Source organism: Arachis stenosperma, chromosome 4 (genome assembly GCF_014773155.1).
Source record: "Arachis stenosperma cultivar V10309 chromosome 4, arast.V10309.gnm1.PFL2, whole genome shotgun sequence".
NCBI classification, from domain to species: Eukaryota; Viridiplantae; Streptophyta; class Magnoliopsida; order Fabales; family Fabaceae; genus Arachis; species Arachis stenosperma.
The window spans coordinates 59,399,424-59,416,846 of NC_080380.1; the positions used below are offsets into that span (position 1 = coordinate 59,399,424).

At 32.4% G+C, this 17,423-nt stretch overlaps 2 protein-coding genes across 2 annotated transcripts; both read left to right on the top strand.

The window, feature by feature from the left end:
- Positions 1 to 4,446: 4,446 nt before the first annotated feature.
- On the top strand, positions 4,447 to 9,778 carry LOC130973410 (uncharacterized). The gene is made up of 7 exons (XM_057897907.1): positions 4,447 to 4,706; positions 4,953 to 5,010; positions 5,676 to 5,978; positions 6,073 to 6,121; positions 6,260 to 6,354; positions 7,234 to 7,310; positions 9,376 to 9,778. The coding sequence occupies exons 1-7, from the start codon at positions 4,558 to 4,560 to the stop codon at positions 9,431 to 9,433; spliced, it is 789 nt and encodes a 262-aa protein (XP_057753890.1). The 5' UTR covers positions 4,447 to 4,557; the 3' UTR covers positions 9,434 to 9,778.
- Positions 9,779 to 15,457: 5,679 nt separating this feature from the next.
- On the top strand, positions 15,458 to 16,850 carry LOC130975026 (protein FAR1-RELATED SEQUENCE 6-like). The gene is made up of 4 exons (XM_057899861.1): positions 15,458 to 15,892; positions 15,950 to 16,268; positions 16,453 to 16,657; positions 16,751 to 16,850. Exons 1-4 carry the CDS (start codon positions 15,458 to 15,460, stop codon positions 16,848 to 16,850), a joined length of 1,059 nt encoding a protein of 352 aa, XP_057755844.1.
- Positions 16,851 to 17,423: the final 573 nt, after the last annotated feature.

Sequence of the window (17,423 nt, forward strand, 5' to 3'; positions counted from 1 at the left end):
TTTCCTTTTACACCTTCCAAGTGTTTGATGAAATGCTTGGCTGGATTTTAGTGTAGGTTTTGTTCCTCTTGGCCTAGGTAGAGTAATTAGTGACTCTTGAGTTATCTAATTCCTTTGTTGATTGATAATTAGAAGTTGCAAATTGATTTGAATGCCTCTAAAGCTAGTCTTTCCTTTAGGAGTTGATTAGGACTTGAGGAATCAAATTGATTCATCCACTTGACTTTCCTCCATGGTTAGCGGTTAACTAAGTGGGAGCAATGGACAATTTGTCATCACAAATGAGGAAGATAACTAGGATAGGACTTCTAGTTCTCATATCTTGCCAAGAGCTTTGCTAGTTGTTAGTTTATTTTCTTTGTCATTTATATTTCTTGTCCAAAATCTTAAAAACCCCAAATATAACTCACAACCAATAACAAGACACTTCATTACAATTCCTAGGGAGAACGACCCGAGGTCCAATACTTCGGTTTATAAATTTTAGGGGTTTGTACTAGTGACAAACAACTTTTTGTATGAAAGGATTATTGTCTGGTTTAGAAAATATACTTTACAACGAGATTTCATTAGTGAAATTATAAACCGTCAAAAATCCAATCATCAAGTAGTTGCATGTATTTAGATAGATTGCATGTAGATAGATTGCATTTAGATAGTTTGCATCGAATAAATGTTCATACCTCCTTTCTTGTCTTTCTTGGTTTAGCTTGAGGATATGCTATTGTTTAAGTGTGGAGAGGTTGATAAACCACAATTTTATGGTTTATTTTGTATTGAATTCGGTGAATTTTGTCAAATTTTCTCCCATTTATTCACTAAAATAGCATGGTTTCATGAATTTCTCCTAATTGTGCTTAATGGTTAAAAACATGCTTTTTAAGCCTTTAATTAATCAAATTTAATTCACTTTTGATCCCACTTGATGCCTTGATATGTTTGTTAGTGATTTTATGATTAAAAAGGGCAAGGAATGGATCGAGAAAGTGAAGAGGAAAGCATGCAAGATGGAGAATTCATGGAAAATAAGGATTTGGAAGATTCAAGGTGACGCGTACGCGTGACCGACGCGTACGCGTGAAGAGGAATTCTGCTAGGCGACGCGCGCACGTAAACCATGTGCACGCGTGATTTCGGTCACGTGACCTCATTAAAGTGAATACGCTGGGGGCAATTTTTGAGCTTAAGGAGGCCCAAATCTAGCTCATTTCTGAAGCTTTTGAACCCAAGGATTGGAGGGGGATGAACCAAGTAGTGATAGTTTAGTTTTCACCATGCTTTATGATAGGTTTCTAGAAAGAGAAGCTCTCTCTTCTCTCTAGAATTAGGTTAGATTTAGGTTAGAATTCTCTTAGATCTAGGGTAATTCTTGCTTTGATTTAGTTTTCCCTTTTAATTTCTTGTTATTACATCTTTACTCTTCTAGTTTTACTTGTCATTCCCTTTATTTTGTTGCTTTTATGATTATGAACTCTTGTTGATTCTACTTTCATTTAATGCAATTTCATGTTTTATGTTCTTTTATTGTTTAATTGAAGTCTTATTGTTATTTTCTTGCATTGGGTAGTTGTAGATTTTATATTCTTGCAATTTTACTATGCTTTTCTTTTATGCCTTCCAAGTGTTTGATACAATGCTTGGTTAGTTTTTAGAGTAGATTTTGATACTCTTGGCTAGTGATTGAGGACTTAGGTCCCTTGAGATTATTGATGTCCAGTTCCATTGGTGATTTAGGGTTGTTAATTGGTTCTAGGACCAATTATGTTCACTTGACTTTCCTTCAATTGTTAAAGGATAACTAAGTGGAATTAATCCTTTGTAATCACCATGTTGTGGTCAATGGTCCAAGATAGGAAATCTTGACTCTTGATCCTTGCCTTGAGTAGCCTTTTAGTATTTATATTTCTTTAATTGTTGGTTTTATTTTCTTGTCTATTATTCAAAACCTCAATATCCCTTCATAGCTAATAATTGAGCATTTTATTGCAATTCCTAGGAAGAATGACCCGGGATTAATACTCCCGGTTATTTTGATTTGTATTGTGACAACCTTTTTAAACTTTGATTGGGAATTGATTGTTGGTTTGGACTTTGCTTGCAATGAAATTCTTTTAAAAAATGTTAGACCAACATTTATCCCTCGTTACCAATTTGACCGAAAAATTGATAAATCAAACCGATACTTGAATCGATATAAACCAATCAAATCCGGGATGAACCGACAAAAATCGGTCAAATTTAGTAAAGTCCGATCCGCTCGAACCATTTGGAATTTATAATTTTCTCAAAATGATTGAGATGGGGTGCAAGCCCCTGTTTTTAATGAAAGGGATGTCATTCACAGCCACTAAGCTATCATGTTTCTTGTTAATATATTTACAAATTATAATACATACACTCATTCTTATAATACATACATATAATTATAATTTACATACATACATACATACATACATATACATATATACATATATATATATATATATATATATATATATATATATATATATATATATATATATATATAGGCTGAATGGTTAAAGTGCCCAACTCTTATAGATATTATTAAAGTCAGGTTGCGAGGTCGAAATATTAAGTATAAATCATAGTTTTAATACTTTTTAAAATCTATTTTTATATATTCCGTGCTCCAGATACTAGAAAATAATATCTGACGGGGTAAAACTATCTCTATCAAGATGACAGATCCTTTATTTTTGTTCTGTATTTGTAATAAGATCAATTAGAACAAGTCACACACTCATATTCCGGAAATAAAAAAAAGAACGAAATTCCACGGTCAAACTACCAAATTCAAAATGAACGGGCCTAGAAATAAAAAACCAAAATGGATAAATTTACGAAAACGAAAACTATGACAATCAAATTTTGATTGTTGTCTTATAAGAAAAAAGATAATCTATAACGAAGAATCAACCTTTTTTTTATTGAGCCGTGCTTGTTCATTTTAATGACTTTATCATATGAATTCTATTTTATTATACAAATCCCTACTCTACTATCTTCCATGAGTTCATTCTTCGAAAAATTCTTATTTTATGTTATAATTTCGTTGGCAAATCACAAGAAGGCAATTCCCCTTTAAGATACCCATTTGTGTTACTATTTTACGATTAAGAAGCAATTGCTCCTTGTACATATTATACAATAAATTACTATATATATATATATATATATATATATATATATATATATATATATATATATATATTTCATCAAATAGTTTACTTCTATTTAATTTATTATCTTTTATCAAATAGACAAATAGTTTACTTCTATTTAATTTATTTTAATTTTAGTTAGAAATTCACTCATTCTTAAATTAATTATATTTATATTTAACAATAATTATAAACTCTATTTTTTCTTTTCATAATTATATAATATCTTTTTTTTAATAAATACTTGAAATATATAATAGTATAATAGATATAAATTAATTAATAAATTATTAAAATTTGAAAATAATAATTATTTTAATATAAAAACAAAATAAAATATTTATGATAGAATAAAATTAACAAAATACTTATCGTTCATGTTCTATATTATTTTAGAATAGCTAGATATTCTTAAAATGTTAGTGAAAATATGTATTTTAAATTTTTGACTATTTTTTATTTACATAGGACCGATTCAATCAGTGGCCCACTGATTAAACCAATAACCTAATAATTCGACTAGTTTAATCACCGGTTTGGTTCGGACAACTATGATAAAAGCGCTTTTTGATTTAGCATTTTAGCTATTTAAAAGAACAATTTAAAAATAGTAACATTTGAATAAATAATTTACAATAAATAATTAGTACCAAATGCCAATGTGACAACACTAAAAAAGTACTATATAGGGTTGTCAATATATATCCTACCCGCGAATACTCAACCTGGACCAACCCATTCGGGTAGGGTTGTCTATCCGACCCGTTGTGGGTAGGGTAGAGTGCGATGCGAGTTTGCCTATGAGTAGGGTAGGATACGGGTTTAGGGTAGACCCTACCCTATCCTACCCTCATTCCTAATATTTATATAATATACATGTAATAGTTATGTATATAGTAAAAAAAGTGAGTTTTGAATTCATAATCTTCGTCCTATAAAAATTTGAGATAACCACTAAATTAGTTAATAGCCATATTATTTGTAATTTTATGTTAGATTTTTTTAAGATTTTATTGTTTTTAAATTTAATTTGAATTTAACTTTTTTATTTTGAATTTTATTAATATGTATGAAATTTAGAATGGTTAAATTTTATATTTATTTAAAAATTTTTATTTTTTGAGTAAAAATAAATAAGATAAAATTTAAAACTTTAAAGTGTGATTGAATTAGAATTTTAAAATTTAAAAATATTTTCCACTCGCAGTTAGAATCAGGATAAATTAGAATTAAGGAAAAATTCAAACCCTATGTTACGAGTTACCCTTGCCAACCCTAGTACCAAAAAATCCTTTTCAAATTTTCTGTATGAAAGATAAAAAGTTTTGAATTTGAAGAGAGGGAGAGGGAGGCGAGAGAGCACTGCAGTGCGGAAATGGAAGGCAACTTTAGCTCCGAACCGGAACCGGAAGTGGACTACAGTGTAATCAACATAGCATCAGACGCGTTGGATGGTTCAACGATCTTTCACACCGTCAACGACGTCGTTTCCTTCCTCCTTTACATGCATCTCCAAATCCCCTCGTAACGGCCCTCAATTTTCAATCACATCGTTTTCATTCCATCTCCTACGCAATTTCACTTTTTTCAATTTTTTTTTGTTTCATTTTCCCATAATTTCGCACGTTCTGCTGTTAATTCCTTCAGTTGAATAGAAATTATTAATTAGAATGATCACTGCAATAATTTCAGTTTCATTTTTTCGGGATTGTGCACCCAAAATTCTTATTCATAAAAATTTGAGCTCTGAAGGCCATTTCGTTTATGCAGCACGGTGCAGGATATGAGCGCGGAATTTGATACATTGCATTCCGAGTATAAAGAGCTGGTATGTTCAAATTATGATTCGAATGCTTTTTGTTATACCTGGTAGAATAGTATTAGTTGCGAGTGAAAATAGTATAAGAATCCTGCTAGAGAGCCAATAGAGGATTTGTACAATGTGTACAATGGGCTGTTTATTTAGCCTCATATGAGTTAAAAAATGAACATCTAGGATAAAATACTACTAATTTCTCAAACACAATACACTCATACTATCCAGAATAACCATCCGGGTATCAGAGATAATAAACATCTAATATCCTACTGAATCGAACATTTCTAACCCCTCGATTTTATACATTGTACATATATTTTATTGGTTTCCTATACTTTCTCATAGTATAAATACGGGTAGAAACTATTATAATGGATTATTTCAAAAGTGAATTGAGATGTTTTGCTTATCTCTGAGAGAGAGAGAGAGAGAGTGTGTGTGTGTGTGTTTTTTCCTTCTGTAATTGTTAATTTTGATTTAATAATTCTTCTTACTTCTCAATCAAATATTCACATTCATACATTTATCATATTTCCATTTTACATTCCCATTTTTTTGGTGATATTCATACAAACACAGATATTTCCATTTTTCTATCATAATCAACCGCTAATTCCACTGCTCCATTCTAAATCCCTTATCCTAATTTCCCAGATTTTGATTGTTGGTCTCAGGAGTTGGCTATAGGAACCACAGCGAAAACATCATTTCGAAGACAGCAAGTGAGCAAAATGAGGGACATTAAGATGGGAATCAGGAGAATGGATAAGTTCATGAACACACTCTTGAAAGTGCAAACTGCCATCAAAGTGATGATCAGCCAAGTCCCCACCATGGAGAAGCTTGTATTGGCTCTTGGAGCTAGCCCTCTTCGGCCCCTGCACATCTATGTCTTGAACTTCTCTCATGGAGCTGCACATACATCAGATTCAGATGATTTCGGGAGAAGTAAACTGGCAGAAGGGCTGTCGAGAAAGGTTCCTTATGCTGTTCATATTGAGAATTATGATGCATTATGCTTTGTGAGGGGAAAGAGAGTGTAAGGTTATGTGTTGTGTTTTTACTTTACAGGCAATTCGGGCATTGATATCAAAGGGTGCTGGGTCTGTCAACTATCCCGGTAGTACTTATCATTGACATTGCTTACTGACAATTGTTAATCATTAAATCCGAGTTTTCTTTATATTATCTCCTTGTTTATTTTCTTTGCTCTACCATCAGGTGTCATAATGGTTGTGCTTTACCTGCTTTTGTGCAGGTCCTCTCAAATTGTTTCTGCTGTTTAAGGCCCCTTCTTCATTCAATCAGCCTCTGCATTTTCTGCCAAAACGTGATTTTAGGTATCACAAGCAGGTAAACCATGACATACTGCATCTAGGGTGTTATTGTTTCAATGTTTCAGGTGAATGATGGTATCATACTGCTTTTTTCAATGTTTGTTAGTGATGCTTGTGCTTTACTTATTTGTTAAAGCATAAAGCAGTGCTCTCTGTTTGGTGCTCTAGCTTCCTTTATTCAAATATGCCTTGTACCTAATATTCTGTTTCATATAATAGAAATTAAATGTTTCCTTTAATAATTCTAGTGGTGGGATTAGTGAACACCATTACATCATCAATTCCTTTGTCAGTTTTTTGGGTATGGAATTGTCTTAGCTATGGAGAGTTCTTTGTTAATATTGTCTCTTTTAGAAAATAGTTCAACTTAGAAATTGGCAAACTTGCTTCCCTTTCAAGTTATGGATTTGATTGATGATGCTTTTGGCAGACTGGCAGTTGACTTGTTTCCCTTTGAAACCGAAACAATAGGGCATCCCGGTGCAAAGCATCCCATAATTCATAGGGTCACATAAGGGGCTCGCCGAAAGAGCGTAATGTAGGTAGCCTAACCGGTACAAGCATCAATGTTTGATTCCATGATGAGGTCTCACAGAGACAACTGAACTTACTTCTTTCTTTTTCTTTTCTTTTTTAGGGAAAAAAAAAACTAATTTTGATGTAGCATGCTTATGCAGTAAAAACATATATCCTTTTATACATCTTAATACGTATGTTAGTATGATTCAGGTTTACATGGTAGTGAATTTGGTTTTGTGCTTTCAATCTTGCTTGCATATTGTTTTACTAGCAATACACCAAAACAATTTTATTGGTTTTCTTATTTGGGAGTTGAAGGCAATGGCTGTTTTACTTGTTTTGTATTGCTAGCTACTGAACTGTATTTTCACTCTAGGTTGTGCCTTTGAAGCTATTGGTTAAGTGCCGCAACCAGGTAGAGGAAGTAGCTGTTCCTTCAGAAGATATGATCTGGTATAACCACATCTAATATATAATATATATTGTTTATAACTTCATTTGGGTGGTTTGGCTTTTATATGTGCCTACTGCCTACGATTTGCTTGTTTATATGCTAGTAAACCATGGAACCTTAAATTTCCCGTGCTGCTCAATATAATCCCCATAATTAAATAGCATTTGGTTTCTTGCTCTCTACTTTCTAGTATATTATGATTTCATATGCCAAGCCTATATGGAAAATATAAGGTACTGTTTGAATTGTAAAACTGTTTTTCTTTTCAATTTTATTTTCAATGTTTTATATGTTTTTCTTTCTAGATTAAGTAAAGTATTATTTTGGTCCCTAACGTTTGGGTCGAATTCTAATTTGGTCTCTAATATTTCAAATGTCATATTTCAATCCCAAAAACTTTCAAAGATTCTATTTCAATCCCAAAAATGTTTTAAGTGAGTTCAATGTTGTCCCACCATTAAATTTGACACAAACAAAATTCTTATATTGAAGAGCTAATAGCATTCGGTTTCAATTTGTAAGTAAAATCGATCCTCCAACAATTACTAACTTAAAAGTTTTTCCTTTTATTTTGAAGCATTGATGATTGATAGTTAGGATTTGGAGTTTTGTACAAAAAGAAAATTGAGAAGTGTCACAAGAAGGTTTTGGTTATGTTTTAGTGTTTTACTAACACATGGAAGAATATGACTTAATTAGTAATGTTGTTAATGCCTGTGTCACTCATTTTGTTAATTATTAGTGTCAAATTTAACTTGTTTGAAACTTTTTGGGACAGAAATAGAACCTTTAAAACAGTAAGAACCAAATTAGAATATGACCCAAATATTGAGGACCAAAATAGTACTTTATCTTTTTAGATTTTATTGTTTTTCAATTTTTTTTCTTGTTTAGAATATGAAACAGAAAAAAAATTCTGCTAATCAAACAGGCCCTTATGCTAATTTGATTAGTGTTTTAGAGACACAAACATGCATATACGGAGGTAATAGATATGTTCGGAACTGCTAAAATATTAAACTCCTTTCTTTAATCACTTATTTGTATAATTGCTTTTAAAAAAATCGATTATGCAGTAGTCAGTTTGTTTTAAATACTTTATCTGAAAAGTAATTTTAAGATAATCTATTGTGTTCGAAATGTACTATTTTTAAGTGATATAATTACCAAACTGGGTATAGATTGATTCTTTATATTTGTTAATACTAGCACCTTGTCTACCACTTCGTGCTCGTCAAGCCTCAATTTTATTAATAAATTTAAAGTTATAAATTGATGATATTGAACAAATAGGTATAGATTATTATATATCATGTAATACATATGCTTTTAGATATAAGTGTATACTCTTTATTTGATACAAAAACATAAAATCAACCATGGCCTAATGGTTGTAAGGGTTGCGTAAGCAAGCATCATAACCTAAAGGTTATTTTGGAATTACTTTTGAAAGCTTGTATGGATACGGTTCACTCACAATCTCCGGTGACATTTAATAGTAATGGTAAAATATATGTCTATAGATACAAAAAATAAAGAAAGAATTGAAAAAAATGCTGGATATACAAGGCAATTTTCATCGTAATATGTATAGATTTGATACTTAAATTGTTAAATTGTAAATGTTGTTTTTGCTTATTGAACTATTTTTTTAGCTAAAACTTATTAGTTTGGATTACAATATATTTTTATATTTTTCCCAACTATGATTTTTTTTTCATGGTTTAAAGGTGACTTTTTATTGATATAAATATGAAAAATGTTTTAGTTCCTTGAATTGGTAATGTGTACTTTCGCAAAACTTCTATAAATATTTAGGGAATTAAAAATTTTAATATTTATATAAATAAAAAAGCAGTTCAAAGGTGGCAAAAGATGGATTTAGGTACAGATGTGAGGTGTGATATAAAGAAGTTATTTGGTTTTATAGCCGTTTAGGGATGTAGGCTGCAACCGCTTCAATTGTAGCTGGGATTCATAGTACAGCTTCCTCAGTTCGTGATATCTTCTGTTGTATTTATTCCTCTACTATATTTATACACTTCCATATTTTTTCCCTGGTAGGTTTCAATGCCGACATGTGATTAAAGGCCTTGCAATGAACACAATGCCGGATGAATGACATCCTCTGGTACGAGACATGAATATTTGTAAATATGGCCTATTGATTCTAATGTTTCCTTTTTAATTTTAAATTTGGATGTAACTTTGCAATGTTTGCATATTGAATGCCGTTATTATTAGTAGACCAAAAGCTGTGTAGTATACTGCAAAATTGCAAATGTTGGAGGTAAGAACTGTTCTGCCTTGGAGGAAATGCAGTATTAGAAACTTCTCCCTCAAATAGAAAGTTTGTTGTGAGAGAGTAATTTTTCAACTTGTCCCATGTTAAAAAATGTAGCAAACTAGTTGCGATTCCATTTGTGAAATTCTTAACAGTTTATTCATTATAAAAAAAATTCTATAGAGTCAACCAATTTTGACCAAAAATGGTCAGATTGAATTTTGGCATGCTATAATTAATGTCTGCACATACAATTTAGTATAATTTCTATTCATATTATAAAGTATGCACACATATATTATTATATTTTATATTTTAGAGTTTTATATTACAAGGATAAAATTAATATTTCGAAGTTATACACCAGACAAAAAAAATTATTAAAGATAAACAATTTTTTTAAGAAAAATAAAAAGAAATGCATAATTTCTAATGATAAATACAAAAATTTTACAACAATAAACATAGAATTCAAAAAAATTTATGAGTGATTCAAGATATATTTTTATGCTATTAATTAAAATTTGAGTTTTCTTGTATTATTCAACTAATTATTTGTAGAATTAAAAATAACTTTCATGTTATTCAACTAAATTCAGTGTTATATTTTTGTATAATTCAATTTAAAAATTAACTTGTTTGATTAAAATATTCTTTTAATGGTGAATTCCAACAAAATAAAAAAAATAAAAAAGTTGAACATTTGAAAGAAAAAAGAGAATCTGAAAATATGAGATAAAAAAAAGAGAAAATTAACCATAGAAGAATAAAAGAAAAGAGAAGATGAGAATAGGAGGGAAGAAGAAGGGAAAGAAAAATGTTCTTAGAAGAAAAGAAGAGTAGAAAAAAAAGTATATTAGAAAATAAGAAAAGAGAAATAAAGATAAAGAAGAACAAACAAGAGAAGAAAAAAGAAGAAAAGAAGAACAACATAATTTTAGAAAATTTGGGTTAGATTTGTTAGCTCCAAATTATTCCAAAAATTTTGATGATTAACAAGCCAAATATAATTTAGTGATTTTATTTAGAATTTGGGTTAGATTTGTTAGTTTCAAATTATTCCAAAAGTTTTGATGATTAACAAGCCAAATATAATTTAGTGATTTCATTAGTTGTTGGTGAAAACTCACTTACAGTTGTCTTCATGTAAAGTTAAAAGTTAAAAATCATTCGATGATAATTTAATCAAATATATCAAATTAAATATATCAAATTATTTAACAGTTCTCAGCTGTCAATGTCACATGTGAATCTTCATCTTAGTTACCTAAAATTTGGTAAAGTGTATAATATTATAATGAATATTTTTAAAATCAATATAAAAAAATTAGGTAAAATCTGAATATTAAAAAGTGTTAAACAATCTCAAAAATCAAATATGATTAAACATATCATTTCAGAAGTACGATAGCACATATAGAAAATTAACATGACTATTCCATGTGTTGAAAAAATTAACATGACTATTCCATGTGTTGAAAATCTTAAAGGTAGGGATCATACATCTTTTGGATATGCTTCCAAGCAAAATGAGTTTTGGCTCTAATATTTAAAAGTGAATGTGCTCAACAAGTTAAACAATTTGAAAGTAGGTTCTCTCATATGCTACAATTATAGGAAGACTAGTCAGTTTTACTGACAATTTGCTATGCCATATACTATTAAGTTGCAAGTGTGACTTTTGTCTTGAAGTGTGAATGTAAATGACTAAAGAAACCTCGAACTCATTAGAGAAAAGTCGAGAAAATCCAGTAACAGTAGCGGCTTCCACAACTTGGCGCAGTGCAACCCATATGTTACTATAACATAGCTGAAAATGTTCAGAACCACAGATGATGGGCTGTTTCTTCACAGGGCCATCATCACATTGTTTGGGCTATATGTACGATAAAATCATAAAGAAAGGGCCATTCTCTTATGGACTCATTTGTTTTTTTTTTTTTTTGTGAGAGTACTATACTAGATAAAAAATGTCCTCGATGGAGGACTAATGAAAGCCAAATTTACCTTTTGAATTGGGAGTTTGGGATCGAGGGAAAAATCTAGGTCAGCCATACGGTCTTGATGAAAATATGAGAACCGGCGATTTTTTTATCACCAGACCGGTTCGAAGGTTTTTTTTGTTTAATTGGATTTTTAGGAAAAAAAAAAACATACAGAAACAAATTTTTAGTATAAATCTGTTTAGGTTAATATCTCGAATAGCTGAATTTGTCGAGTGTGAATCTATTTGTTGGATTTTTTGGATTTCCTGAGTTTGTTGAATTTTTTAGTATGAATCTGTCTAACTTAGTTTATTGAATTTCTTGAATTTGTTGAGTATGAATGTGTGTGTTGAATTTCTTGAATTGGTTGAAGATTTGGTGGTTGGTAGCATCATGGCTAATGACGAGTAGTGACGCTAGAGTTGTTGAGTAATTGAGTTTGTGTGATGGGTATGATTTCAGGTAAGGGAACTGCAATAGAGAATGACATCGAGTAGCAGCAAGGTGGAAGACCCGTGGAAATGGAACGTGGCGATGGTGGAGATGTTTTCGCAAGCGAAAACCAATTATGCAGACGAGGGAGTATGTATGCAATTTTCTCTAATTGGCCAAGAATGAACAGGGTTGACAGTGAGGTATTGAGGTGTAAGAATATAATTGTGAGCAACATGTAAGGATTTATTATTAACTAGGTTGTTTAATGAGGCATTGCCACGGTGTGGCTAGTGGGAAGGTAACATAACTATAGGTGTTTTTTATTTTTGTGGCTCATAGATAGAGAAGGTGAGGGTGCTTGTTGGTGCAAATGTGCAATGACAGTTTTTTTAGTATTAAAGAACGGTTTAGGGACACTGAGGAGTGGTTATGAGTTGGTTAATTATGTTGGAATGATGTCGAAGTAATATGTTGCGAGTGAACTTGTTAAGTTTGCAGGCAAGTTATTTCATCCAACTCATTTTATAATTTTCATTTCTCTTGAAACCGATCTTTTATTAAGAAGTTCAAAATCCAGAAGAACTGAATTTACGGTGGTTAGCGAATTGAGCAATCATTGTTGTGGATGATATGCCTTTGGAGAAAAAAGATGTAGGAAATTAAGTAAACATGGAAAGACATATATAGAAGATGGAAACCAAAAGAGAGAAAAGAATGAGTGAATGTGTTGCTTCTCTCTGAGTTTGATCGACTCTTTTCCTCTCGCCACTAAGTTATTTTCAATGAACGCTTAGTCTTTTTAGTTGGGTTCTTGAGTTAGACTCGTGAGTTTCAATTAGTTAATTATTTTTTCGTATTGATATTATTAAAGTTAGAATCACACTTTTTTGATAACGTAAAAATTAAGAAAATTATAAAGTAGAACTCCTCTAAAACTCTTGTAGTTAGGAAAAAAATGAATCATGATTAATTAGTTAAGATATTAAGCTTCATGCTAGATGAAGAGTTTATATTAACTATGATGATATAATTTAATTCAGTTTGTCTAAGTTTTGAACTTTTTAATGAACAATGAGTTTGAAAAAAATTGAAAATTATGAAATGAGTTTTGTTAATAACTCCTGTAATTCAGAGAAAAATGTTTTGTTATGATTAATTTGTAATTTATTTCATTTAGTAATTGTTAGATATGTCAGAGAGGGTAACTTACCCTTTATTGTTAATAATTTGTAATTTATTTTATTTAATAATTGTTAGACATGTTTGAGAAGGTAACTTTGCCTTTATTTTTTAATGACATAAGCATAATGTGTAATTCTATGTCAGTAAATTATGAATTATGTGCATTAAAAAAATAAGAAAAATGTGCTATGTGTTGTGTATCTATGAATTAAAATTTTTTTTGTTTATATCTGATAAATCCCAATTTTATGGTTTATCTTGTGCTTAATTTAGGGGATTTTATCAACTTTTCTCACATTTATTCAATGAAATAGCATGATTTTGTAATTCTCCCTAATTTTGTGCTTAAGAGTGAAAACATGCTTTTTAGACCTTAAAATAGCTAATTTTGATTCATCTTAATTCCATTCGATGCCTTGATGTGTTTGTTGAGTGATTTCAGGTTCATAAGGCAAGTATTGGATGGAAGGAGTGAAGAGAAAGGCATGTAAAGTGGAGAACTCATGAAAAAACAAGGATTTAGAATGCATACATCGACGCGCACGCGTGACAGACGCGCACGCCTGGAGATGAGGTCGCTAGGCGACGCATACGCGTGACATGACGTGTACGCGTGATAAGAAAATGTCAGACGATGCGTACGTGTGACCCATGCGTACGCTGGGGGAGATTTTTGAGCTTTCCAGGCCCAAATCCAACTGCTTCCAGAGGCTATTTCATGCAGAATTCAAGCTTGGGCAAAGGGGGAGCAATTAGTTGTAGGTTAGCATCATGTAGGTTAATTTTCTAGAGAGAGAAGATCCCTCTTCTCTCTAGAATTAGGGTTCTTAGGTCAATTTGCATCTTAGATCTAGGGTTTAATTCTTGTTTTCATCTTATTTCCTTTAGAGTTTCTTGTTTCTACACTTTCATTCTCTTAGTTTGTAGTGTTAATTTTCCTTTTATGTCTCTCTTTAGTTTTATGAATGCTCATGTTGGATTTGTATCTCTTTTAATGCAATTTGATGTTTGATGTTCTTTTATTGTTGAATTGAGTTGTTGATCTTACTTTTCTTGCATTGGGTACTGGTAGAATTTACTATTTCTTGCAATTTACCATGCTTTCCTTTTATGCCTTCCAAGTGTTTGACAAAATGCTTGGTTGGATGTTAGAGTAGCTTTTTGAGCATTCTTGACTTGGAAAGAGGAATTAGGCAATCTTGAGTCATGAACACCCAAGTTAGGTTGCCGATCTAGAGTTGTTAGTTAATATTATTTCTATTGACTCTAATCTCTTGTTAATTCAATTAGTAAGTTGATTAGGACTTTTGGATTGAGATTAACTAGTCTTATTAGACTTTCTTCAAGTGTGAAGATAATATTGTACTTTCTTCCATCGTTGGGGATGACGTAATAGGATAAATTTGTTAATTATTGTTATGAGTGACTAGGATAGAAAGCCTATATTCTCAATCCTTGCCATGAATGTCTCTCTTTATTACTTGCTTTCTTTAATTGTTTGCTTTACTTTTCTTGCCATTTTAATTACTTGCCCTTTTACCAACCCACCCCTTGGATACCATAACCAATAATACGCATACCTCACTGCAATTCCTTGAGAAGATGACCCGAGACTAATACTCTCGGTTACTTTTATTGGGTTGAACTTGTGACAACCAAAATTAAACTTTGATTTGAGGATCGATTATCGGTTTGAACTATACTATCAATGGAATTATTTTGTGAAATTTTGAACCGGTATAAATCTTCTTATCAATATCCTACATCAAAGTCATGTAAAAAGAATGAAAGATGTGAAATAATTGAGAACATTAATAAATAAACGAGTCTTTCGTTAACTTTGTGTCGTGTACAATTTAACAATTTAACTAAATAAATATTCATAGATGAGTAATGTTGAGTCAAATTTGCAATCTGTGGAGTGTGTAGATAAAATAGAGTATGCTTAGAGTTTCAACCATGAAAGAGAAGGAGTCATTTATCAATTAAGTGTTTTTTTCTCGACATACAAATATGTTACTCAACTTCATTTGATGGACCCTTCTACAAGAGCTCCACCAAATACTTTGCCAAGTTTGTAATGTATGTTTGGTTTTGCCATCATGGTTTTGTTGACCTATTTGCAGGAAGCGTTGTTTGACCTGGGCATTGACGCTGAAGATGTGGTTGGAGATTTGGAGTGAGATAATGGAGGGGGTCTCTTGGATATGTAGATATTGGTGGGCTTAGATCGGAAGACATTCTTCTAATGGAATTTAACATGCATGAGGAGGCAAGAGGTTTCTATAATAACTATAGCCGCATTAAGGGGTTTGCAACAAGACAAGGAAAGAAGGTAAGAAATATTGTCGGAGAGATTGTTAGGTACACTTTTGTCTGCAATAGAGAGGGGTTCAGAGAGAAGAAATGGTTGGAGAAGACTGATAGAAAGAGGGAGCATAAAGTGGTAACTCAATGTGGTTGTGTGGCTGAGATGAGGATTAAGAGGAAAGACGGTAGCGGAAAGTGGTATGTCTCACGATTTATTGATGAGCACAGTCACGAGTTGCTGCTGGGGAAGTTTGTTGATTTCTTGAGATCACACAGGAAAATTTCAGAGGTTGAGATTGCTCACCTAACCATCATGCGGGATATAGGAATTATCATTCCGAAGATCTATGAATCGTTTGCAGCCCAGCTTGGTGGCTTCAACATGGTCTCGTTTACAAAGTAAGATATATATAACGAGGTGAGGAGACAAAGAACATTGCAGGATAGAGATGTAAATGCGGCAATTCGATTCCTAGAAGGTGTTGGTCGTGTTGATGGGAAAATGTTTTGGAGGCATAGATTAGGTCTTGAACAACACTTGTGCGACTTGTTTTGGAGTGATGGGCGCAGTCAGTATGATTATGGGGTATTTGGTGATGTGCTGGCATTCGATGCGACCTATGGGAGGAACAAATACAATCGACTCGTAGTGGTGTTTTATGGGGTTAACCATCACAACCAGACCTGCGTATTTGCCACGACTTTAGTGTCATGCGAGTCACATGAATCTTATGTATGGGTGCTTGATCAATTTTTGGAGTGTATGGGGGTGTGTAGCACTAAAGTCGGTAATCACTGACGGGGATCCAACAATACACATAGCTATTCAAAGGATTTTTTCTACTGCTCATCACCGGTTGTGCGCATGGCATCTTCTTCGGAATGTGATGTCAAATATTTGTGACCCACGATTCACACAACTTTTTAAATATTGCATGTTGGTAGACATCGAGACAAACGAATTTGAGGTGATGTGGGAGATAATGCTTGACGAATGTGGCATGAGGGAGGTTGAATGGGTACAGGAGTTGTACAGGAAGAAGTATTCATTGTCAACTACTTATATTAGAGGAAGATTCTTTGCGGGGATTAGAACAACTTCTCGGTGCGAGTCTTTGCACGCAAAACTGGGACGGTTTGTGGAAAGCAGGTATGTGGTGATTGAATTTGTGACAAACTTGTAGAGGTGTGTGGATTTTCTTAGAGACAATGAGGATGAGTTGAAATTTTGATCGTGCTATAGGACTCCGGTCTTGCAAACTCAGTTCATAGACTTAGAGAAGTCTGGTGCCACACGATTCACATGGGAGATGTTTTGGAGATATCATGAGTCGCTAAAATAGTGTGTGCGAGTGAGGATAAATGCTTGTGTTGAGATAGAAGGTGGCCAGACTTTCAACGTTCAGAAGTACCAGAAACCAGAAATGGCATGGCAAGTTAAGCACGAGAATACAATGAACACCTTCGCGTGCTCCTGTTTGAGAATGGAGTCCTTCGGGCTCCCATGTGTACATATACTAGCTGTTTTGGTGCAGCTTGATGTTGTGGTTATTCCCGATACCCTCGTGCTGCTGATGAACAGAAATTTGATGGTGTTTCTAAACCAACAATAATCCTTTCATACAAAAATTTGTTTGTCACAAGTACAAACCCCGAATAAAACTAATAACCGAAGTATTTAAATCTCGGGTCGTCTCTCAAAGGAATTGCAGGGTAGTATTCTTGTTATTGGTTATGGGTTGTATGTTTTGGGGTTTTGGATAAGAAACAAGAAGAGCAAAATGGCAATGGAATTCAAATGGTAAAAAGGTCTTGGCAAGGTTTGGTTGTCAAGGATCTCTATCCTTATCACTAACCACAACATGATAATTGCAAGGATCAATCCCATTAAGTCATCCTCTAACAAGTAAAAGAAA

Coding starts and splice junctions, on each gene's coding strand:
- LOC130973410 (XM_057897907.1), top strand. CDS start 4,558: ATGGAAGGCAACTTTAGCTCCGAACCGGAACCGGAAGTGGACTACAGT. Junction 6,122..6,259: donor TGGGTCTGTCAACTATCCCG/GTAGTACTTATC, acceptor GCTTTTGTGCAG/GTCCTCTCAAATTGTTTCTG. Junction 6,355..7,233: donor ATTTTAGGTATCACAAGCAG/GTAAACCATGAC, acceptor TTTTCACTCTAG/GTTGTGCCTTTGAAGCTATT.
- LOC130975026 (XM_057899861.1), top strand. CDS start 15,458: ATGCATGAGGAGGCAAGAGGTTTCTATAATAACTATAGCCGCATTAAG. Junction 15,893..15,949: donor AGCTTGGTGGCTTCAACATG/GTCTCGTTTACA, acceptor AGAACATTGCAG/GATAGAGATGTAAATGCGGC. Junction 16,269..16,452: donor GCTTGATCAATTTTTGGAGT/GTATGGGGGTGT, acceptor GCATGTTGGTAG/ACATCGAGACAAACGAATTT.